Source organism: Lagenorhynchus albirostris, chromosome 11 (assembly GCF_949774975.1).
Source record: "Lagenorhynchus albirostris chromosome 11, mLagAlb1.1, whole genome shotgun sequence".
In the NCBI taxonomy this organism is placed as follows: domain Eukaryota; kingdom Metazoa; phylum Chordata; class Mammalia; order Artiodactyla; family Delphinidae; genus Lagenorhynchus; species Lagenorhynchus albirostris.
The window spans coordinates 47,404,617-47,429,769 of record NC_083105.1 but is presented as its reverse complement, the minus strand read 5'-3'; the positions used below and the strand labels follow the sequence as shown (position 1 = coordinate 47,429,769).

The window sequence follows — 25,153 nt, the reverse complement described above, 5'->3', positions numbered from 1 at the left end:
AGTGGGAAACACAAGAGAAGAAAAGGACCTACAAAAACAAACCCAAAACAATTAAGAAAATGGTCATAGGAACATACATATCGATAATTACCTTAAACGTGAATGGATCAAATGCTCCAACCAAAAGCCACAGGCTTGCTGAATGGATACAAAAACATGACCCATATATATGCTGTCTACAAGAGACCCACTTCAGACCTAGTGACACATTCAGACTGAAAGTGAGGGGATGGAAAAACATATTCCATGCAAATGGAAATCAAAGCTGGAGTAGCAATAGTCATATCAGATAAAATAGACCTTAAAATAAAGAATGTTACAAGAGACAAGGATGGACACTACATAATGATCAAGGGATCAATCCAAGAAGAAGATATAACAATTATAAATATATATGCACCCAACATAGGAGCATCTGAATACATAAGGCAACTGCTAACAGCTGTAAAAGAGGAAATCGACAGTAACACAGTAATAGTGGGAGACTTTAACACCTCACTTACACCAATGGACACATCATCCAAAATGAAAATAAATAAGGAAACACAAGCTTTAAATGACACAATAGAGTAGACAGATTTAATTGATATTTATAGGACATTCCATCCAAAAACAGCAGATTACACTTTCTTCTCAAGTGCGCACGGAACATTCTCCAGGATAGATCACATCTTGGGTCACAAATCAAGCCTCAGTAAATTTAAGAAAATTGAAATCATATCAAGCATCTTTTCTGGCCAACGCTATGAGCTTAGAAATGAATTACAGGGAAAAAAACATAGAAAACACAAACACATGGAGGCCGAACAATACATTACTAAATAACCAGTAGATCACTGGAGAAATCAAAGAGGAAATCAAAAAATACCCAGAGACAAATGACAATGAAAACACGATGATCCAAAACCTATGGGATGCAGCAAAAGCAGTTCTAAGAGGGAAGTTTATAGCTATATAAGCGTAGCTCAAGGAACAAGAAAAATCTCAAATAAACAATGTAACCTTACACCTACAGGAACTAGAGAAAGAAGAACAAAGAAAACCCAAAGTCAGTAGGAGGAAAGAAATCATAAAGATGAGAGCAGAAATAAATGACATAAAAGCAAAGAAAACAGTAGCAAAGATCAATAAAACTAAAAGCTGGTTCTTTGAGAAAATAAACAAAATTGATAAACTATTAGCCTGACTCATCAAGAAAAAGAGGTAGAGGACTCAAATCAATACAATCAGAAATGAAAAAGAAGTTACAACAGACACCACAGAAATACAAAGCATCCTAAGAGACTACTACAAGCAACTCTATGCCAATAAAATGGACAACCTGGAAGAAATGGACATATTCTTAGAAAGGTGTAACCTTCCAAGACTGAACCAGGAAGAAATAGAAAACATGAACAGACCAATCACAAGTAATGAAATTGAAACTGTGATTAAAAATCTTCCAACAAACAAAAGTCCAGGACCAGATAGCATCACAGGTGAATTCTATCAAACGTTTAGAGAAGAGCTAACACCCATCCTTCTCAAACTCTTCCAAAAAATGGCAGAGGAAGGAACACTCCCAAACTCATTCTATGAGGCCACCATCACCCTGATACCAAAACCAGACAAAGATACTACAAAAAAAGAAAATTGCAGACCAATATCACTGATGAATATAGATGCAAAAATCCTCAACAAAATACTAGCAAACAGAATCCAACAAAACATTTAAAGGATCATACACCATGATCAAGTGGGATTTATCCCAGGGATGCAAGGATTCTTCAATATATGCAAATCAATCAATGTGATACAGCATGTTAACAAATTGAAGAATAAAAACCATATGATCATCTCAATAGATGCAGAAAACGCTTTTGACAAAATTCAACACCCATTTATGATAAAAACTCTCCAGAAAGTGGGCATAGAGGGAACCTACCTCAACATAATGAAGGCCATATATGACAAACCCACAGCAAACATCATTCTCAATGGTGAAAAACAAAGCATTTCCTCTAAGATCAGGAACAAGACAAGGATGTCCAATCTCGCCACTGTTATTCAACACAGTTTTGGAAGTCCTAGCCATGGCAATCAGAGAGGAAAAAGAAGTAAAAGAAATACAAATTGCAAAAGAAGAAGTAAAACTGTCACTGTTTGCAGATGACATGATACTATACACAGAGAATCCGAAAAATGCCACCAGAAAACTACTAGAGCTAATCAATGAATTTGGTAAAGTTTCAGGATACAAAATTAATGCACAGAAATCTCTTGCATTCCTATACACTAATGATGAAGAATCTGAAAGAGAAATTAAGGAAACACTCCCATTTACCATTGCAACAAAAAGAATAAAATACCTAGGAATAAACCTACCTAGGGAGACCAAAGGTCTGTATGCAGAAAATTATAAGACACTGATGAAAGTAATTAAAGATGATACCAACAGATGGAGAGATATACCATGTTCTTGGATTGGAAGAATCAATAGTGGGAAAATGACTATACTACCCAAGCAGTCTACAGATTGAATGCAATCCCTATCAAATTACCAATGGCATGTTTTATGGAACTAGAACAAAAAATCTTAAAATTTGTATGGAGACGCAAAAGACCCCAAATAGCCAAAGCAGTCTTGAGGGGAAGAAACGGAGCTGGAGGAATCAGACTACCTGACTTCAGACTATACTATAAAGCTACAGTAATCAAGACAATATGGTACTGGCACAAAAACAGAAACATAGATCAATGGAACAAGATAGAAAGCCCAGAAATAAACCCACGCACCTATGGTCAACTAATCTGTGACAAAGGAGGCAAGGATATACAGTGGAGAAAAGACAGTCTCTTCAATAAGTGGTGCTGGGAAAACTGGACAGCTACATGTAAAAGAATGAAATTAGAACACTCCCTAACACCATACACGCACAAAAAAAACTCAAAATGCTTTAGAGACCTAAATGTAAGACCAGACACTCTAAAACTCTTACAGGAAAGCATAGGAAAAACACTCTTTGACATAAATCACAGCAAGATCTTATTTGATCCACCTCCTAGAGTAATGGAAATAAAAACAAAAATAAACAAATGGGACCTAATGAAACTTCAAAGCTTTTGCACAGCAAAGGAAACCATAAACAAGATGAAAAGACAACCCTCAGAATGGGAGAAAATATTTGCAAACGAATCAACAAAGTATTAATCTCCAAAATATATTAACGGTTCATGCAGCTCAATATTAAAAAAACAAACAACCGAATCCAAAAATGGGCACAAGACCTAAATAGACATTTCTCCAAAGAACACATACAGATGGCCAAGAAGCACATGAAAAGCTGCTCAACATCACTAATTATTAGAGAAATGCAAATCAAAACTACAATGAGGTATCACCTCACACCAGTTAGAATGGGCAACATCAGAAAGTCTACAAACAACAAATGCTGGAGAGGGTGTGGAGAAAAGAGAACCCTCTAGCACTGTTGGTGGGAATGTAAATTGATACAGCCACTATGGAGAACAGTGTGGAGGTTCCTTAAAAAACTAAAAATAGAACTACCATACGACCCAGCAATCCCACTACTTGGCATATACCCAGAGGAAACCGTAATTCAAAACAACACATGTGGGCTTCCCTGGTGGCGCAGTGGTTGAGCGTCCACTTGCCGATGCAGGGGACATGGGTTCATGCTCCGGTCCTGGAAGATCCCACATGCTGTGGAGCGGCTAGGCCGGTGAGCCATGGCTGCAGGGCCTGCACGTCTGGAGCCTGTGCTCCACAACGGGAGAGGCCACGACAGTGAGAGGCCCGCGTACCGCAAAAAAAAAAAAAAAAAAAGACACATGCACCCCAATGTTCATTGCAGCACTATTTACAATAGCCAGCTCATGGAAGCAACATAAATGCCCATCAACAGATGAATGGATAAAGAAGATTTTGTACATATATACAATGGAATGTTACTGAGCCATAAAATGGAATGAAATTGGGTCATTTGTTGAGACGTGGATGTATCTCAAGACTGTCATACAGAGTGAAGTAAGTCAGAAAGAGAAAAATATCGTATATTAATTCATATATGTGGAACCTAGAAAAATGGTACAGATGAACCAGTTTGCAGGGCAGACAAAGAGACACAGATGTAGAGAACAAACGTATGGACACCAAGGGGGGAAAGTGGCGGTGGGATGGGGGTGGTGGTGGGATGTATTGGGCGATTGGGAGTGACATGTATCCCCTGATGTGTATAAAATTGATGACTAATAAGAACCTGCTGTACAAGAAAATAAAATAAAATTCAAGAATTAAAAAAAAAATTTTAAACTAAAATAAATAAATAAACTGCTCTGACTTTCTGAGCACTCCTTAAGTTTTTTGGTTGGCACCACTCATACAGCTTTTATTACTGTCTCTTTTTTTCTCAATAAAAGAAATTCATTTCATTAAAAAATAAAATAAAATGAGACTCTGTAAAACCCCTAACATAACGCCTACTGTAGTATAGCTATTTAGTAAATGCTAGTGCTCGTGCTTCAGTGAATTTGATTTTTTTTCTGTGTTGTAGAAAGTGAATAAATTAACCAGAAAATTTTCAGAAGTATATTGAAATCTCTTAAAACTCTAGATTGTAATTTATTGCTGTAATTTATATCATTATTCTGTGACTATGGCATGCTAGTTCATACTGTTTTCTCATGACTGACTCTTCTGATTTGATTCTGGGGGTGTCTTGTGGATTAGAAGATACAGAGGGTGGATTCTAAAGACAGTCCACTCTTCGGCAGAGGGACAGTGAGGTTTAAGAGATGTGACTGGATATGGAGAATTAGCCTGCCCTTGGGTAAAATGGGGTTTTAGAGCTGGAAAGGAACCTTGGAGGTAGTTTAGTCTAACCTTTCATTTTATGGCTGTGGAGATAAATATAGAGAAGTGTGTTGTCTAATGTCATAGCTGTAGTGGAGAAGCTAAAATCAATGGCTTCTAAAGGTCCTGATATCCAGACATCATGAAACGTAAGCTACTGCATTTTTACTTTTCTTTTGAAAAGGCTGTATTGATGGTACCATGTACACATTATATTAATTTTTAGAATAGATCTTATAAATTATATATATTTTAATCAAAAATTCAGTCTTTTTAGTTTGTTTAAATAGATGAACTGAACTAACAGTGCTGCCAGAAGTCTCATAAGGAAAACTGTTTTTAAAGAAATAACAAATTCTTGACTTTTTCTTGCTAATTGTAGGTTAAGTCAGCAAACAAAGAAAACATGGTGTTTTGAAGTATGATTAAACTCCTGATGCTGCAGCAGAGGCTAAGACTATTAATGGCCAGATCTAGGTAAGTTGAAGTTTACTTTTAAAAAAGTCATTAAGTGCACCAATTACATTTTTTAAACTAGAGATTTTAATAGTGTTTTCTTGAATGCAGTTTTTTTTTGCCTCCTTATATGTTGTCACCTCCCACTTCCCAAAAATTAGGACAATTGGCTTTAATTAAACATGACAGTGTTTACTAATTTAAAATACCCAGCACACTTGTTGCAATATTGATCTTCCCAAACAGAAGCTACCTTTTGTTCTTGAATGTACCCTTATTACTTTCCTATGTGGCTTTCTTGAGGGAGTATAGTACGTCTTTTTGTGTTTTTGCTGAGTTATAAACTTGATGATGAGATCACGTGGTTTCTCATCAAGTGTTTACAGGTATTTGTACATATTATTGGGTGTTACATAACTCAGACACTCTCCAGGTATTAATCTGATTGTCATAAATGCAGACTATCTAGTGTCTTGCCTTTCCCCCTGCCTGGGAATTCATGCTTCAGGAGGAGGAGTCAGAGATGTGGGTGAAAACTTCACATTAAAAATCTCCTTCTGTGCTGGAAGATTGACTACAACTGCCTGTAGTCCCAGCTGTTTCACAGTCTTACTCCTACTAAGCCTATTCTTCAGCCTTACTGAGGCCTCCTGTTCCTTTTTGCCTCCCTCCGTTTCTCCCATTTCATCAGCCCTCTTCTTTCTTGCTTCTTTCCTGACCAGACCTGATGGCCCATTACTTCAAACCCCTATATTGCCAATATCCTTTAATTTCCTTGTCTTTTTACCTTCTGACCCTGGGTCAGTTGAACTGTCTACCCTCTGGACTGCTGAGTACAGCTAGAAAAATAGCATAATCTTACTCTCCAGCTTCTGCTAAGTCTCAGCATAGCCTACTTAATAATCCTGCTACCTTTCTTGGGTAGCTTCTCAGAGAATAATCCTCAAGTCCTTCATTGTGCAAACTTGGCTTCTATTTTACCAAAGAAATTTAGGATGATAGGTGTTACCTATTTCTGCTTCTCTACTGTGTTCCACCCATCCTTATTTTCTGCTCTCTCTCGTCAGAGGACAAGGCACTCCTTCTGTGGGCAGACTTCTTAATCTGGGCCCCGGAACTCATCTTCTCTAGCCTCCCCGCTTCGTCTTGATCCATCCTGTAGCCGTCTATGTCCTTTGTTTTTTTCCTATATTCTTTAACCTTTACTGACATACTGATTACTAACCTGCATAAATCTATGTCACCTTAAAACAATAAGTAACTCAAGCAACATATTTTCTTTTGAAACCATGTCCAACCATACCCTATCACTTTAGGCTTGCCTTTCCAACTGTGTTCTTGAAAGAGCCTTTTCTATTCTTTGGAGGACTACTTCCTTATCTTCCATTTGCTCACTGCTGAATGGCTTCTGCCTCTACCTAACACTCCACTATGGATAGAACCTTCCTTCTTGACACTTTCTTTTCTTAGTTTGTACTATTCTGATTGTTTCTCTTCTCCTTCACTTGTTTTTCTCTACTCCAGTATTTGCGCATTTGTGTTCCCCAGAATTTTAACTGCAGACTGCTCTTTATACTGTCCTTGATCAGGGTCTTCTGTTTTACAGTTTCAAATACCGTGTGTCCCAATATTTTACCTCTTTCCTCAAACCCATTCTGATGTACTTACCTCTCTATTGCAAGTCTTCCTTTGGTAGTTCTCTGGAATCTCAATTTAACATGTCTAAAACTGAACTAACCACCATCACTTCCTCTCGAAGACCTGAGAAAGTTTTTCCTATTTCAAGTAATGGAACCAGCACCCTTCATCTGCCGCCCTGAAAACTGCCTCTTACTTCCTGTATACCTAGCCAGACACTCAGTGCTGCAGACTTGTCTTCCTAAGTATTTTTAAAATTCATTATTTTCATCTTTATTCCTACTATTGCTGCTCTGGTTTTAAGTCTTTGGCATATTCCATTTTTCAGTAGTCTCTCACTGGCTTCCCTTCCTCTGAGCTAAACTTCCACTTAAAATTACCCTGCAGATGGAGGTATCTAAAATGAATTCCTGACCACCTCACTTTCCTGCTTAAAATACTTCATTGGCTTTTCACCTTGTGTAGGATGAAATTCATTCTCTTTGGAGTGGCATACAAGGATTTTGTGTCACATGGTAGGCTTTTCATTAACTATTTTTGTACTGAACTGAAGCATTCAATGTGAATAGAGCCCCCAGGTAGGTTGTACCACCATTCATATATCCCTGACAAAATCGGAGGTGCTGCCTTAACAGGTCGCCTGTGAAGGTGTCAAGTGGAAGAATGCTTTTTCTACTTCTTTTGAGAAATAGTTGAAAAATACTTACTTGAGGCATTATTTTTTCAGGCAAAAGCCACACTGTAGTAACCATTTAGCTCTTTGTATTCAGTGGTGAGGCTGGATAAGTAATTTCAAGAAGACTTTTTGTTTCTATCAATTATCTGTCTGCTTTAAAATTTTTTTTGAAATATTCTTTTGGCCTCCTCATCTTCTAATTTATTAAACATTTACTAATTTTTAAAAATTAAACATTTATTGAATATCTGCTATGTCAAACAGTATGCTTATTGCCTTAGAAAATTCAGAAGACACAGTTCCTATCTTCTTGGAGATCACAGTGAAGTGGGTGGTGAGACAGGTCAACATTACAGTAAAATGTGATAAGTGCCATGATAGAGTCATGTCCATTTGACTACAGGGGCATTGGAAGCAGGCTAGCTTCAAGTTAGTTGGAGTCCCAGATCCCTAGGTTGTTGTTCAGGATGCTTTATGGTTTGTCTCATGCTTGTGTTACAGCCTACCCTGCACTCTAGTCGTACTAGATGCCTCACTTTCTCCTGAATACATTGCCACCTTTCATGACTTTTATCGTTGCACCTAATTTTTTATCTTGTCTCAAGTGCCTATTTCTGTTTTTTGTCTAGCACACTGTTTCTGCTCACCTTTTAAAGTACCAGCTCAAATGGTGCTTCCTGCCCTTCCTAACCCAGAAAGTTAGTTGCTTCTTTCTCTGTGCCCACGGAACTCTTCTTATATTCTGATATGAGGTTTATCATAATGCATTATCTGTTGACATCTGTCTTTCCCTTTAGATTCATGGCTCTTCAGAGGTACATCCTGTGACTTAGTCATCTTTATACCATGATACTTAACTGGCATATTAAGACACCAAATATGAATCTTGTTTTTCTTTTATGTAACAAGATTTTATTTATCCTTATGTCATCACACATTTTCCCTATATAAATTTATTTGTTTACGTTTTTAATTGAAGTATAGTTGATTTACAATGTTGTGTTAGTTTGTGGTGTACAGCAAAGTGATTCAGTTATATATGTATATATATATAATTTTTCATAGTCTTTTCCATTATGTTTTATTACAAGATATTGAATATAGTTCCCTGTGCTAAACAGCAGAACCTTGTTGTTTATCTATGCTATTTATAGTAGTGTGTATCTGCTAATCCCAAACTCCTAATTTATCCCTCCCCTACCTCTTTTCCCCTTTGGTAACCATAAGTTTGATGCTATGTCTGTGAGTCTGTTTCTGTTTTGTAAATAAGTTCATTTATATCATATTTTAGATTCCACATATAAGTGATACCATGTGGTATTTATCTTTCTTTGTCTGACTTACCTCATTTAGTGTGATAATCTCTAGGTCCATCCATGTTGCTGCAAATGCCATTATTTCATTCTTTTTTATGGCTGAGTAGTATTCCATTGTATATGTATATATACCACATCTTCTTTATCCATTCATCTGTCAGTGGACATTTAGGTTGCTTCCATGTCTTGGCTGTTGTAAATAGAGCTGCTATGAACATTGGGGTACATGTATCTTTTCAAATTAGAGTTTTCTCTGGATATATGCCCAGGAGTGGGATTGCTGGATCTTACGGCAATTCTCTTTTTAGTTTTTTAAGGAACTTCCATACTGTTTTCCATAGCGGCTGCGCCAAGTTATGTTCCCAACAGTGTAATAGGGTCCCCTTTTCTCCACACCCTCTTCAGCATTTATTATTTGTAGGCTTTTTAATGATGGCCATTCTCACCAGTGCAAGGACACCACCAAATATGAGTCTTAATTTAACTTTACTATTTTACTTATCACTTCTTTTGGTTTATACACTAGTATCCTTTTTTATCTGCTTGATCCTTACACCTGCCAGCATTCTTTATCTTCCTTTAGTGCAGTTCGTTCAGCTCACAAGAGACTTAGAGCACCTCCTGTGTGCTAGGTATTGTGTTAGGCACAGGGAATGCAAGAATGAATAAAGTCCATCCCTGCTGGGAAGGAGCTCAAAGTGGAGGGAAGTAGATAGATAGGTAAACAGTCTATCACAGTTTTTACTGAGTAAACAGTGTGAAAGATGCTGTGATACTGGGAAGCTCAGGGTGCTTTGGGGGTACACAAGGAATATAACTTGCCCAGTTGGTGGGAGTCAGAGAAGGCTTCCTGAAGGCACTGTACTCTGAAGTTGAATCTTGAGAAAGGAGCAGCATGGAAGGGTGTGAGAGAACAAGATGCTCTGGGGAAACTGTTTAGTATGGCTGGGTAGGACTCAAAGCAGAGAGGAGGGAAGAGGTTAGACTGTCTTTGTAGACAGAGACCAAATTGTGAAGGACCATGTGTCATACTGATGAGCTTTGCATTTTTTCCTGAAGGTAGTGAAGATCTGCTGAAGAATTTTAGGCAAATTTTAATCAGATTTATGTTTTTAATGTTTAATAGCTTCTTATGCTTCCTTCTTTCCCCCTTTTTTCAAATACTGTCACATCCATTCTCATTCTTTCTCTTGTTTGTAAGTGAAGTTTTGAATTTTTCCTTTGTTCACTTGCAGTATTCTTCAACACTTAATGTCACTGTAACCACTTATCTCTAACCTTCTGTGGGAAGGGATTAGATAGACACACTCTTTCAGTTTTGCCAGTATTCTCTGTGTTAAGTTACAGCTTGAATTTTGAGTTGTCTTTCTCTCTTAATGAACTATTCCAGATTTGTTTTTGTGTCTTATTAACCAATTTTGTCTGTTGGGATACGTAAAGAATACTACAATGCATGGTATGAATCAAAATACTTGCCAAGCCAGAAGTCTAGCATCCTTTTGGAAATTTATTAATAAAGAGGGACTGAAATTCCTAATAAGCCATAAACGGTTAATTCCATGAATGACTTTATTTTAATAGTGTTATGTGTGAGAACTTAAATTGGTTTCTTTTAGATAATTTTAAAATAGGCAGACCTTTGCAAATTAAATTTGAGATTTCTGTGAAGTCTCCCTCACAGAATTATTCTTCTTGTTGCTGAGTAAAATTCTCCAGCTAGTTGTGTGAAATCTAGCTCTAGCCATTTATTTCCTTAGGCTTAGTTTTCCTCATCAAAATAACGCAGGGCTTATGTTAGATGATTTCTAGTGTCTTTTTCTGTTTTTTGACCTTTGTATCTTACATCTAATAATTTTTTGCAAATTATCTTTCATGTAGTGCTCACATGGTCTTCTGAAGAAGCCATGGGTAGCTGTTGTAGCTGTCCAGATAAAGACACTGTCCCAGATAACCATCGGAACAAGTTTAAGGTCAGTAAAAACTGGTTGAGATGTAGCTCTCACTGCCTACCTGCATGCTCTTCTTTTACTTCACTTAATTAACATGTCTTATTATTTCCTCACTTTTGTATTCAGATCCTTATATTTTCCTTTTTTGTCCATTCTGCCTTTTCTTGTTTTAACAAATGATGACAACATTTCTTACTGACAGTGTGAAATCCTCTTTTCCTTTTCCTTTGGTCTTCCATATCCAGTTAGAGCCACACAATTCTGATAATACTGTCTTTTTTTTTTTTTAACTTGGAAGACATTTACGTTTATTTTTACCTTTCGACATCACCAATCATGGATATGAGTGCCTAAATCTTGTATCTCCGTCAGGAAAACATAGCACTAATGAGTGACTGTTACATCCTCTGAAGAACTCAATCTTTGGTCACAGTGATAAGAGCCCCTGGATTCGGTCCCATCAGCCCTCTTTGAAATGACCTACTGATAATATTGTCTTTAAAATGCCACTTTGTAGGTGCCTCTTCAGTCCTGTCACTAGCTCCCAGTCATTGTTTAATGCTTGGACAATTTCATAACTGAACTCCATCTTCAGTCACCTCTGTGATGCATCCTGCAGTTGACATCAAATTAATCTTCCTCCTTCATCATTCTAAAACTTCAGTGGTATTCTGTTACTTAGATGCTAAGTGCTCCATTCCTTACTCATCCACAGTCATTAATCTCTCATATTGTGACCTCATTCTGCTGTAAATCATAGCCACTGGATCACACAAACCTAGGTATAAGTCACAGCCCTCTTGCTTCATAGCTTTGTTACCTTTGGCAGGTTACATTATCACTAAGTCTTTGTTGATTTGTGTGCAGTGGAGAAAATACTGTTACCTGCAGTTTAGGATCAGTATTAAATGACAAAAACACAAGTAAAGCACTTTGCCCAACCCAGGGGTATAGTGAATTCTCCCTAAGTGTTATCTGTTCTTTATAGTCTCTGGCCATTTTCTGAAACTGAGCAGTGCAAAGCCTTCCCTTACATGAACTCAATGCCAGTCCTGTCCTGATCTCTCTGAAACATACCTTCTTTGTCTCTGCTGTAGCACTGCATCTTCAGGATGTGCCCCCTAACTCCTGACCCACCAGTTCTCCCTCTTAACTTTATTTCCTGTCTAAATTTAATTATACCCAAGGCCCAGCTAAAGTCCCTCCTCTTTTTATGTGACGGCTTCTCCAACAACCCTCCGCCACAGTTCCTGCATTTCGCAGCCTCTGTTGCACTCATTTGTTAGTTAAGCATTTACAGTTTTGTGGTGTTTTTCGTGTTTGTATATCTTATCTCCTCAGTGGGAATGTGAGTTCTTTGTGGATATGAACTGGGTATTACACTGCTACATAATCCATGCCCTAAACACACAATTGGTTGTTGAATGAACTAACAAAGGAACCAATAACTGAACCAATAAGCAATAGTACATTTTCCTGACAAATTAGTGAAATATGTGCATAACTGTCAAGTGGGAGCATTAAGTTAGCACTAATTAAACTTTATTTTTTAGGTCATTAATGTGGATGATGATGGGAATGAGTTAGGTTCTGGCATAATGGAACTTACAGACACGGAACTGATTTTATACACTCGCAAACGTGACTCGGTAAAATGGCACTACCTCTGCCTCCGACGCTATGGCTATGATTCGAATCTCTTTTCTTTTGAAAGTGGTCGAAGGTGTCAAACTGGACAAGGTAGGTAGAGCCTTTATTTTTTTTTTCTCCAAACATTATCATATTTGAAATAGCATTCTATAATTCAGTTATTCTATATGTAATGTTTAATATTTTACTTTTATCCAGAATAAAAAAATTCTCAAATAAGTGGATTATTTAAAAAAGAGACATCGGGCTTCCCTGGTGGCACAATGGTTGAGAGTCCGCCTGCCGATATAGGGGACACAGGTTCGTGCCCCAGTCCGGGAAGATCCCACATGCCGCGGAGCGGCTGGGCCCATGAGCCATGGCCGCTGAGCCTGGAAGTCCGGAGCCTGTGCTCCGCAACGGGAGAGGCCACAGCAGTGAGAGGCCCGCGTACTGCAAAAAAAAAAAAAAAAGAAAAAAAAAGAGACATAGTACACTATGTATTCATTTATCAAGCATTTATTAAGCATGTTTTCTATGTCCAGAATTTTGGCTTATATTAAATTTAAGATTTGCAGTAAGTAAATGATTAGTCCCAGTAAATTGCCTCTATGTCTTTACTGTTGTAACTCTGGGAAAAGAACCTAAACTTTGGAGTCAAACAGAACGTACTTTTATTTTTTGCTACCTACTTCTTGAAAGTCCTTGGGCAAGTTGCATGACCTCTGACGCATCAAATTTCTTCTGTATCAGAGGGCAACGGTAATCCAATAATTAAACAAGGTAATGATTGTAAACCACAGAGCAAGGGCCTGTCAAGTGATAAGGAATTCCCTTGGTAATGGTAAGTTGGGCTCCCCCTGCTGTTAAAAAGCAGACTAGAGTAAGTTTGCAAATCTTGTTTTTGTCTTCCTTATTTTGAGCCATCACCCATGGACAAATGAAAATTATTCTGTGAACTTTGGGTTTATGTTTTGAAACAGGGAATATAATTAATTTATCAGACATTTATATTAAAGCCTTTTCTTGCTATTGGTGCATGGAATGCTTACTTTACAAGTTTGTTCTTCGACAGGTGCTCCTGTGTCTTTTTTAAAGATGCAGTGACCATTTTTTTCTTCTGGTTTGTATTTGTAGGAATCTTTGCCTTTAAGTGTGCTCGTGCAGAAGAATTATTTAATATGTTGCAAGAGATTATGCAGAATAATAGTATAAATGTAGTGGAGGAGCCAGTTGTTGAAAGGAATAATCATCAGACAGAATTGGAAGTCCCCAGAACACCTCGAACACCTACAAGTAAGTGTCCATTTTCCTTCTTCTATTATAAACTATAGATTATGGTTTTTTAATCTATAAATTGTTAGGAATTACCATTGGCTAACGTAAGTATAGTGGTTGTGAGTTTTAAAAAACTTAGCTATAATTATAAACATTTTAAATATTTTAAATATGAAAACATTAAATGTTTCATATTATTTAAAATGTGAGTGGAAAGTTAGAGTGGAGGTGGTATGCTGTTTTGCTCTGGTTTCTCATATGTCTTGCCAGAAACACCTTCCTTAAACCTCTCAGTGCTGATTGTATTCTCATTCATTTTTATTCTCTGTGCCCTACCCCTGTATCCTTTCTTAAACCAATAAACAAACAAAAACTCAGCTCCAGGGTTTGCTGCTCAGAACTTACCTAATGGATATCCCCGATACCCCTCATTTGGAGACGCTTCATCCCATCCTTCAAGCAGACATCCTTCTGTGGGAAGTGCACGCCTGCCTTCAGTAGGTGAAGAGTCTACACATCCCTTGCTTGTGGCTGAGGAACAAGTAAGCATGTCCTACTGTCTAACATATTGTGTGGGGTTAGAGTGTTATTGTGCCAACACTTGAAGGTTTTAGTTTGAATTTTAGCTGTCGCTATTTGTTTATGACTTTTGTAGTGAAGACTCAGAGGAAATAGCATGTATTTTCTGTCATATACCCAAATATATATAGGTGTTGAGGGAAACTTAGCATTACAGTAAGTTTGTGGGTTCACAGGAGAGGTGCATCTATAGATAAAGACGGACATAACCAATGGCCAATTCAGTTACAGTAACCTCCAATGAAAGCTTTTTATGTTACAGTTTTTATAGTTAGTGGACTACTAGCAATAAGGCAGATTTTGTTGTGTTTTAACAGAGCAATTTAATATTCCTGACTATTATATTTTCATTTTAGGAATGAAGTTAGCTGGTTAACATTGTCTATGTATTACTTAGTTATACTTATCTTTTGTCAACAATATGGTTGTTTATCATGAAGAAATTTTTACTGTTTTGAAATCCATTTGGTTGTGTTCTTTACTTGTTAAATGAGTTCTTATTTACTATAATTAAATTTCCCTTAGTTTTGAATTTTATTTTTGAGGTTTTCAAATGTTATGTATAGACTTCTGAACTTTTTTTATATTGTCCCCCCCGCAAAATACCACAAACTTTTCTAAGTAGCATTAATTTCCTGGTATCTATTTTATATCTATGCATTTTACAGAACTCTTATTGAATCTAGTAGGGTCTGTTTCTTTGTATAGTCAGATCATCTATAAATTATGATAAATTTCTCTCTTCCTTTTTAATACTTGTTATTTCCTATTTCTAAATCAGGTTTTAATGCATTGATGAGAATTTTAAAACAACATCAAAGTAATAATCCCCATTTGTTCCTGAGTTTTTATTTTTTCTACAGAATGCTTATCATGTTTCACCATCACATGTATTTTGTTTTGTTTTGTTTTGTTTTGTTTTTGTGGTACACGGGCCTCTCACTGTTGTGGTCTCTCCCGTTGCGGAGTACAGGCTCCGGACGTGCAGGCTCAGAGGCCATGGCTCATGGGCCCAGCTGCTCCGCAGCATGTGGGATCTTCCCGGACCGGGGCACGAACCCCTGTCCCCTGCATTGGCAGGCGGACTCTCAACCACTGTGCCACCAGGGAAGCCCCATCACATGTATTTTAAAGCAGTTATTCTTTTATCAAGCTAGGAAGACATTTCTACATTTCTCCCACCTCCTCCCAACCTTTTTGTTGGTTAAAAAAACAGGTACAAAAGCTTTGAAGTAAGAATATACTTAGAAAGTTAATAAAATTAATAGATATAGTCAGGCAAATTTTTTTTCTTTTTAAAGCAAGTTTACTGATTCACTTTCCTCTTTTGTTTTAGGTACATACCTATGTCAACACTACAGGTGTACAAGAAGAACGGAAAAACCGCGCAAGTGTGCATGTCCCATTGGAGGCGAGGGTTTCTAATGCTGAAAGCAACACACCAAAAGAAGAACCAAGTAATATTGAGGACAGGGACCCTCAGATTCTTCTTGAACCTGAAGGAGTCAAGTTTGTCTTAGGACCAACCCCAGTTCAAAAGCAATTAATGGAAAAAGAGAAACTGGAACAACTTGGAAGAGATCAAGTCAGTGGAAGTGGTGCGAATAACACGGAATGGGACACTGGCTATGACAGTGATGAACGAAGAGACGCGCCCTCTGTTAACAAACTGGTGTATGAAAATCTAAATGGGCTATCTCTCCCCAGTGCGTCAGGGCTCAGGAGAGGTCGTCTGCCGTCCACCAGTACCTCAGATACCCAGAATATCAACAACTCAGCTCAGAGAAGAACTGCATTGTTAAACTACGAAAATCTACCATCTTTGCCTCCCGTTTGGGAAGCCCGCAAGCTAAGTAGGGATGAAGATGACAATTTAGGACCAAAGACCCCATCTCTAAATGGCTACCATAATAATCTTGATCCAATGCATAACTATGTAAATACAGAGAATGTAACAGTGCCGGCAAGTGCTCACAAAATAGAATATTCAAGGCGTCGGGACTGTACACCGACAGTCTTTAACTTTGATATCAGACGCCCAAGTTTAGAACACAGGCAGCTCAATTACATACAGGTTGACTTGGAAGGTGGCAGTGACTCTGACAACCCTCAGACTCCAAAAACGCCTACCACTCCCCTTCCACAGACCCCTACCAGACGCACAGAGCTGTATGCTGTGATAGACATCGAGAGAACTGCTGCTATGTCAAATCTGCAGAAAGCACTGCCACGAGACGATGGTACATCTAGGAAAACTAGACACAATAGTACTGATCTGCCCATGTGAGCCCAGAAACCATTACATTGTTTGCACCTTTGTGAAGTTTTAAAAAATGAAGATGCAAGTGCTTCATTTTTATTTCTAAACACTAACTCCTTTTATAGACTGATAAAAAATTTTTTTCTGACTATTTCATGTGCTTCTTTAAAGGGAAATTAAAATGTAGAGCAGGTACTCATAAAAGAACACTAATTTCATTCTATACTACTCATTACTGTACAGCAGCATTCCCATTTTCACAGTGCCTATTTAAAATGAGAATTGAAGTGAGTGACATGCTGGTCAATTTTTATTAAGATTCTGGACTCATGCATATCATTCACGTCTAAGTCATGGTTGGCATTTAAAGCATATTATAAAGCCTCTTGATAATGTGCATTGCTAACAGATAACTCTAGGCTTTGAAAGTACTATTTGTAGATTTACTATTCATGGTATGTGACCTCCAGCATGTAACATGAGGAATCCTTTATTTCATTAATTGTAGGCTTTTTGACTTGAGCCAGGACATATGTATGGAAATAGAAGTACCACACCTCCTATGTACCAGTCAGTTCCTTAGCCTTCAGCGTTTCTAGAAAGAGCCCTACGTTCATGAACATGGTTTGCTGTTGGTGTGTTGAAAGGCAGGAAAGAGACGAGGTTTTCTCTTTACTCATCTCATGGTGTCATTTGAAAGGCATGCCCAGATATCTTAGTCAGAATTACACATAGGCTCAAGAATCAGTCTCAGGTCACTTTATCCAAAAACATTTGAAAATCTGAACCATGATCTCTTGAAAGTTTCTCTCCTACAGATTATTAACAGTAACATTGTTTTCTGGAGGCATTTGTGCCATTAGATTGCCATTTACCTTCAAGTTTTTCCTTTGGTGTTTGGGATGTCTAATTTTGTTGCTTCATGTCTTTTTCAATTTAGGATGTTTGAGTTTGTATATAGTTTTGAAATTGGATTATGTGTTCATTTTTGTTTAGTTTGCATTTTTGTCAAATTGTGGTTTTGAAGGTTCATTTGGAACTTACTGTTATTCTGTAACAGGGTTGCCCTTGTCCAGTATTTATTTATATGCCGTTTACTTTTCAAGTTGATAAAAGCATTCTCACAATTTTAAATTTCACTTGTGTTCATAGGTGATCTCTTAAGCAGCTGAGAAGAAAAAAAAAAGGAAGCTACTTTTAACATGCAAATTTCCCTAAAGGTACTGTGTTTTCTCTGTGGGCACTCTCCCAGCACTTTAGCAGTGATCCCCTCAGTCACACGGCTGCAGCTGTACTTTGCCCACTGTCGTGCTCCTCAGCTCTGCTGTCCTTTCACTCATAGCTGGATCTTGGGTTATCCCTTTATTTTAATAGAATGTTAAAATTGTTGCCAGCATAGCAGGTACAGTGGAAGTCTTATAGCAATGACATTGTGTCATAATTTAGGATTGAAAATGAATTGAAGTTTATATAAACTGATGAGGGTCCATATGTCTAGCTCTTGGAAAATCAAGAAGTTTCCAGTTTCCCAAATCCTAGAGTAGATAAGAGCAGGTAGAGTGGAAAGAAGGTTAGATATCCTTGCAAAATACGTCGCTGTCTCCTCTAAATATGAGGAAATTTGAGATTTTGGTCTGGATCTACCAGATGTAACTAAGGTTAATTTAGCATGAAAAATTTCAGTCATATAGCATCCAATCTGTTCCATAAATGACCTAATTATAGGACAGTGAATGGATTAGCAAAATAATACGGTGGGACCATTATAAAGAAAATAAATTATTAAAGATGTCTTTATCATTTTTAGTGCCACTGGTTTATGTGCATAGCAGAATCTTCTTTCTTTTCTGTGAATTTGGTGCTTACCGAAGTGTTCACTGTTCTCTAAAAAGAGAGCAGTGGTATAGGTATGCAGTTTCCATTTTAATGTATTGTTCCATTTATGCTTTATTCTGAGTAGATTGCTAATTGTGCCAAATTTATGTGATGATTTTTGTAATGTGGAATAAGAGTTATGATGGAACCAGTGCACATGGTTTTCTCCGAAACAAGCAGTCAAGACAGAACGTTAACCTCCAAACAAAAGGGCTGACCTATTTACTCATTTTGGAGGTTGGATACTTTCTTTTCTTACTTTTCCTCAGCCTTTTCATTTTTCCTTCCAGATTCTGATTAGTTTTTATATTTTTTAAGCAACTATAATATAACCATTGCAATTTATTCTTTCAATACTGTGTGCTTTAAAAATGAAAATAGGACCAATTTGTCTGCTAAGAATTTGAGTTTTAGGTACTACGAGTATTAGGGAAGATGTATACAACTGGTATTAATTTCTAAATGTCTCTGGAAATCACCTGTGTTCCTATTTAATTAAAAATAACATAGAACACTATTTGTCCTCTGCAGTAGTCTAGTAATGGGCATTAAGCTCTGTCCTGGAAGAATTGTACCAATTACTGGGTGCATTTTAGAATGAGATATTTTATTGGGATATAATTGTGGCCATATGTTTCAGATTTTCTGAGACAGACCTAATTTTAGATATTCTGTTCTGTTGATAGATCATGTGATCCCACTTTTTGGTTTTGGAAATATAGTCATTGATCATATGCTTTTCCCCTAATAGAATCCTGTTTTATCCATATAGATCGTAACAGCTTTTATCCCAGACCAGGGCTGGAAACTGATATGGGTATTACATGTGTTTTTTCTTAGTGTGTTTTATTTCCCAGGTTCATCTTCCTTTCAAAATGAAAATATGGTGCCTTCCCTCCCTCCAGGAAGATTGGCAAATAGTTCCTTTTATTTACTGCTGCTGTGGAGTGATGAGATATGCACTTTACTTTTGAAGACTCAGCAAAAAGCTTTTCACTTCTCAGTATATCCAGAATAGATCACATTTTGGACTTCAGAAAATTTGCCAAGCAGTCTTTGTTTTTACAGATATTAATGTTGACCCCACAGTTCAGTGTTGTGAGTCAAGCTAGTGTTTGTGTATCCCTCCCCCACCAAAAAAAATCCGTGGCGCAAAGTATAAAAATGTACCTCAATAATGTTCTATTAAAAATGGGACAGGGGCCTTATGTTTTCGTAATTTCCCAATAATGTGCCACCATATTTTTGCCTCAAGGTAAAGGTCTTAACAAGCTAAAAAATACATCCCATTTCCCCTTGTGCTGTTCCTAACCCATAATGTCCAAGTGTTTTGTGCAATGTGTAGTGTGTGTGTATAAATATATATATGTATATTTGTATATACATATATATATATCTATATATATATATATCTATATCCTTGAAATAGACATACCATCAGAGACAACATTCAGAAGTAACTGATGTATTGGCATCTCTTTCTAATCTCTGATATGTGAGGTATATGGTACTAAATTACCTTTTCCCTGATGTTTGCCAAATTTGAATAAAGGCATTGGTACAAAATCACAGAATGTATAGGAAATGTTTTTGGCTTGAAAAATTAACAAATATTTTATGACATACCACAATATACACTGCCCAAACCAGCACCCTATTTTTCCTGTTCTTTACGTCCCTTTTCCCCATCCCTACATCCTCTTTTTTTTCTTTTTTGGTGTAACACAATTCTTTTGTAGCATCATTACAATTGCAGTTCTATGACAATTGGACAATAGCAGCATGGAAACGGACTGGCATTAATAGTACAGTAGTCACCAGTGTGCCACATTTGCATTGGTAAATGCAAAATACACATTTTATAAAGGACAAATTTTGTGTTATGTTTTTATTTTCATTACATTGTATAATATTGTAAGATTATGTATGTCCTAATTTGCATTATAAATGTTTTTTTCCTACGTACAGGCATAAATATAGCAACTTTGTATAAAGGTAGCTTATTAGATTTTTAATTTTGTCTTTTATAAAAAATTGTCTAACAGTGGGACTAAAAAATTGTCTAACATTGCCAAATTGTAAATGAAATATGAATTTTACCCCCTATAGTTAATTTCGTTTATAAGCATTCCATATTTCTCTAATAAAAGACATAAGTGATACAGTACTATGCATAAATTGTATTTTAATGCTGTTTCATATCAGCATTTTAAATTTTGGTTTGCATTTTTAATATTGGCAAAATTTACCACTGTTGATTAAACCTTGTTGTATATGTAACAACATCTTTTGCCCTCTAGCCCTCCCCACCCTTGTTCTCTATTTCTCCCTGTCAGTGCCAACTTCATACATTTTGTAGCATGGCAATAAAATATAACTTTTACACTGAGGCCAAGTGTGGCTTTTTGGAGGATGTGGACATGGGAGGATTACCCTCTAGTTGTTCTTTGCATATGACTTTTTGCCATATAAGCCATGTTTCCAGGCATGAGGAAGTTATCTCGTATATGATGTGAATGTACTTTTAAGGACAAGTGTGAATGTGCTTTTAAGCTTAATTTTTGTCCTAACAAATAAGAACTAATTTTTTATTTTTGGAAAAGTCAGAGTTCTTGAAGTACAATCAAACCTTTATTAACTGGAGTACTTAAAGAATAAGCTAATAATTGAATTTAGTTCAACAACGGCTAAGCAACACTTTTTAAAAATCCTTATTTATTGTAGAGTATTAATATACCATCCTAAAAATTATATATAAAATATGGTTTAATTTTAGATGATTTAGCTTCTTGCAATGACTTACTGTTGTCATTCTGGCATAAATCTCCATGACGAGGTACTCAAGTTGATACTGGAAGCTGAGCTGACTATACACTAACCTTAAGCATTAGCGAAAAACTGCTTTGTTGAATAAAATCTGATCGGAGTTCTTATGGTTACTTCCCCCCTTATTGCCTAAAGTAGATTGCAATAAAACCCCAATAAAGGGCTTCCCTGGTGGCACAGTGGTTGAGAGTCCGCCTGCCGATGCAGGGGACACGGGTTCGTGCCCCGGTCTGGGAAGATCCCACATGCCGCGGAGCGGCTGGGCCCGTGAGCCATGGCCGCTGAGCCTGCGCGTCCGGAGCCTGTGCTCCGCAACGGGAGAGGCCACAACAGTGAGAGGCCCGCGTAATGCAAAAAAAAAAAAAAAAAAACCCCAATAAAAGTTTGGTTGGATGCCTATTTAAAGTTTCACTGTATTTATACCTCACACATTTCTTGAAACTTTATAAGAGGTTTTATTCCTTAGTCTCATATCACTGCCTCCATTTTCAAAGTTCAAAGTGAAATGAAATTTTACGTATTTGACAGACTCTCACAGTTTTTATCTTCTTGGTCATTTAAACTAGTAGTACTCAGGGCTGGGACTCCAGACCTGTTTTTTGTCACTGAGTGGCACTGCAAAGCCTATTTCGGTATAGCTCAAGATGGAGATTATTTAAACAGTAAAGGGAATAGACAAGTCCACAAATGATTGGGTGCTTACTGTGTACCAGATACCATGGAACACAGAAATTGGTTAAGATGTGACAGAGACCACATCTTGCAAAACTTAGGTGTGTGTTCTCAGAAATTAAAACCTTTTTTTGGATTATTTCTGTATTTTTCCTTTGAGCTCCGTTGAAGACAGTAACTGTTCACATATTCTTATTTAATGAATGAGCACAAACTAGGTCCTGTGCTAGTAATAAAGATAGTAATTCTTGTTCTCAAAAGAATTTGTAGTTTAGAACAGCCCTTCTAACTGAGGGCAGTGCCCTTCCTCCCCCCAGAGGACTAAGCCCTAAGATATAAATTAGGTATAAGGAATTACCATCTCTGTGATACCTCTAGAATAGTAGTAGCTATATACTTAGGAGAATTGAAAAAAATTATTCCAGTGCTGAATATGTGATGTGATAAAGGCACATACAAAGGAAGGGCATCTAACTCAGCCTGAGAATGGAGATTTTCGAGAAGGGCTTACAGGAGGTAATCCCTGAGGTGTTTGATGAGGGCAGGAGGGGAGAGGATATCTTAGGGAGAAGAAATACCATGTGCAAAGGCACAGAGGTGTAGAAAGATCACGATGTTCAGTGGTGGCCAAGGTTCCATATGCCTGGAGCATAGGATGCAAAGGCAGTCTGGGGGGATAGAGAAGGGAGAAATGAGAGACATCACATAGGTATAGAATGCGAACGAGTTTCTGTTTTACTCAAAATGAGGTGAGACAATTTGAAGGGTTTAAACATTGGAGAAATAACATTTTATAAAGATGACTGAAATCAATATGGAGGATAAAATAGAGGACATGGCATTTTAATAAGGCAGGGAGACTAAAATGGAAGCAAAACTGGATAAATGCTTTTTCAAAGGCATTGTTAAAGGAGTGTTTAGGTTATCTGTTGCTGTGCAACAAGCCACCTAAAAACTTGGTGTCTTAAAACAAATCATTTTGTTATTTCTCACATTGCTATAGATCACAGTAGGCAGGCTTATGGAACCCACCCCAAATTACAAAACTAATACATGGAAGAGTTGAAATCCAAACCCGCGCAGTCTGGTTCCTGAAGCTGTTTAGCCTCTGGCATACAAGAGTGACACCAAATGACACAGGAAAGGAGGAAAAGTCCAAAACACACGCAATAGAGAAAGGACAGATTGCTGGGAGCTCCCTCATAGGGGGCTCCTCCTGGCTGTCTCTGGCCTCTGCTCCACAGGTGGCAGAGCCTGCCTCCCAGTTCCCATCCAAGAGCCCCTGGCTATGCTTCTCCCCACCGCCACTCCAAAGACCAGCAGGGAGGGGGCGCTGGCTTCTCCATCACCCATAGTCTCAGACTTGCCTGCCAGAGGACATATTTCCACATGTGATTTTGCCTACAATAAAAACATATGTTTTCAATATTGTGCAGGTATCTTAGCGCCTTGTTATTGTGACTTCTCATTACACTGCGATTTGAGATCTGCCGGTTGAGGTACATTTCCTGAAAAAAGAGCAAGTTTTCCCACAGAGAACACAAAACTCTTGATAGATTTATAATAATTTGTCCAATCTGAACACCCCTTTTCATGATGGACCCTGCAAATAGTGTAAACTGGGGTCAGCAAACTTTGTCCGTAAAGGATCAGATAGTAAATATTTTAGGCTTTATGGGCTATAGAGTCTGTCACAGCTACTCAACTCTTCCATTGTATAACTCTGTATTGTATTGCCCAGTATAAAAACGAGTTTGCTTGTGTTACAACCAAGCTTCATGGATGTCAAAATATAAATTTCATATAATTTTAATGTATCACAAAAGTTTTTATGTTTTCAATCACTTAAAAATATAAAAATCACTCTTAACTCTCCGGCCATACAAAATCAGGTGGCAGGTTGGATTTGGCGCCTCATGGTTTGTCAATCCCTGGTGTAAACTAACCCTCTTAGCATATATCTGAAGGGTAGAACAATTAAAAATTGAAAATATCAGGACTTCCCTGGTGGTCCAGTGGCTGGGACTCTGCCCTCCCAATGCAGGGGGCCCAGGTTTGATCCCTGGTCAGGGAACTAGATCCCACATGCCGCAACTAAGAGTTCGCATGCTCCAACTAAAGATCCCACATGTGGCAACGAAGATCCCGCATGCTGCAACTAAGACCAGGCGCAGCCAAATAAATATTTTTTTTAATTGAAAACACCCACCAATGTTAACAATTGCCACAATCCAAGAGCTTGCTAAGAGATCAGTTACTCAAAGGGAGAAAAAGGTATCAGATGCAAAGCTAAACATTTTTTTTAAGTACAAAAATTTTGCTTTAAATGTCCTAGGGGTCAACTTAGAGAAAGTAGAAACTGTTCTTAACAAACGGAAATATTTGGGATTGATTTTGCTCTTTACAAAGACATTATGTAAGAGGATATTAGTCATCTCTACAACTGTGTGTTGGGGGGAGGGGAGAATGAGTGAAATGCAAAACCTCCTGAAAGTGAGCAAGCCGGACAAAGTAAAAGTCTCCATCAGAGCTCACAAAGACCTTGTCCTGGACAGCCCAATTGAGAACAGCGTTTTACAATCCAGTAAAAGAAATATGTCTTCCTCCATCTTAATAAATAATGTTTAAAATTAAAATAGCAATAAAATATTATTTAGGAATATAATGGTAAATGTTTAAAAAGCTCAAAAAGTTGAGAGTGGTTGCTTCTGAGGAGAGGAATTAATGTGGTTGGTGAATTATGTTTTCCATTATTAGTGTTATTGAGCCCAAGCTCGCGCTGCTTGCTGCACAACAGGCCAATAAATCTGGGGGCGAGTTGTTGGGGCAGGAAATAATGACTTTAATCGCAAAGCTAGCGGACCTTGAAAGGGGTGGGCGTGGGGGGGGTCCCCTGCGACGTCAACCAATGGCTGAGCGGGACTGCTACCAGCGGCTCTCTAACAGCCACGTGCCTGCCCCACCTCTATTACATTAGTATACAACACTTTAAACTCTGTACATGTAGTACTTTAAAGCAACCTTTTTTAAAGGTTAAATATAAGAAAAAAATTAAACGTGCGAGAAAGAACTCCGTTGCTATGGCAACACCCACAGCGCAGCGTCCCTCCCACCTTGGTGAGTTCTACTCCAAACCTCCGGGCCTCA

General features: G+C 37.7%; 1 protein-coding gene and 1 non-coding gene across 19 annotated transcripts in view; one reads left to right on the top strand and one right to left on the bottom strand.

The window, feature by feature from the left end:
* FRS2 (fibroblast growth factor receptor substrate 2) overlaps positions 1-20,897 on the top strand; it is a 121,192-nt gene extending 100,295 nt beyond the window's left edge. For 17 of the 18 annotated variants that reach the window (XM_060165392.1, XM_060165393.1, XM_060165388.1 and 14 more), the window contains 6 exons: positions 5,235-5,329; positions 10,817-10,908; positions 12,441-12,627; positions 13,654-13,812; positions 14,173-14,336; positions 15,710-20,897. In XM_060165392.1, the coding sequence (XP_060021375.1) occupies positions 10,843-10,908; positions 12,441-12,627; positions 13,654-13,812; positions 14,173-14,336; positions 15,710-16,660 (1,527 nt within the window). In that variant the 5' untranslated portion in view covers positions 5,235-5,329; positions 10,817-10,842 and the 3' untranslated portion in view covers positions 16,661-20,897. The remainder of the gene's footprint in view (positions 1-5,234; positions 5,330-10,816; positions 10,909-12,440; positions 12,628-13,653; positions 13,813-14,172; positions 14,337-15,709) is intronic. The other variant, XM_060165404.1, reaches the window with a different exon arrangement.
* LOC132530103 (small nucleolar RNA SNORA25) lies at positions 11,243-11,369 on the bottom strand. Its single transcript, XR_009543661.1, has one exon. It is a non-coding gene; the product is annotated as a small nucleolar RNA SNORA25 (small nucleolar RNA).
* Positions 20,898-25,153: the final 4,256 nt, after the last annotated feature.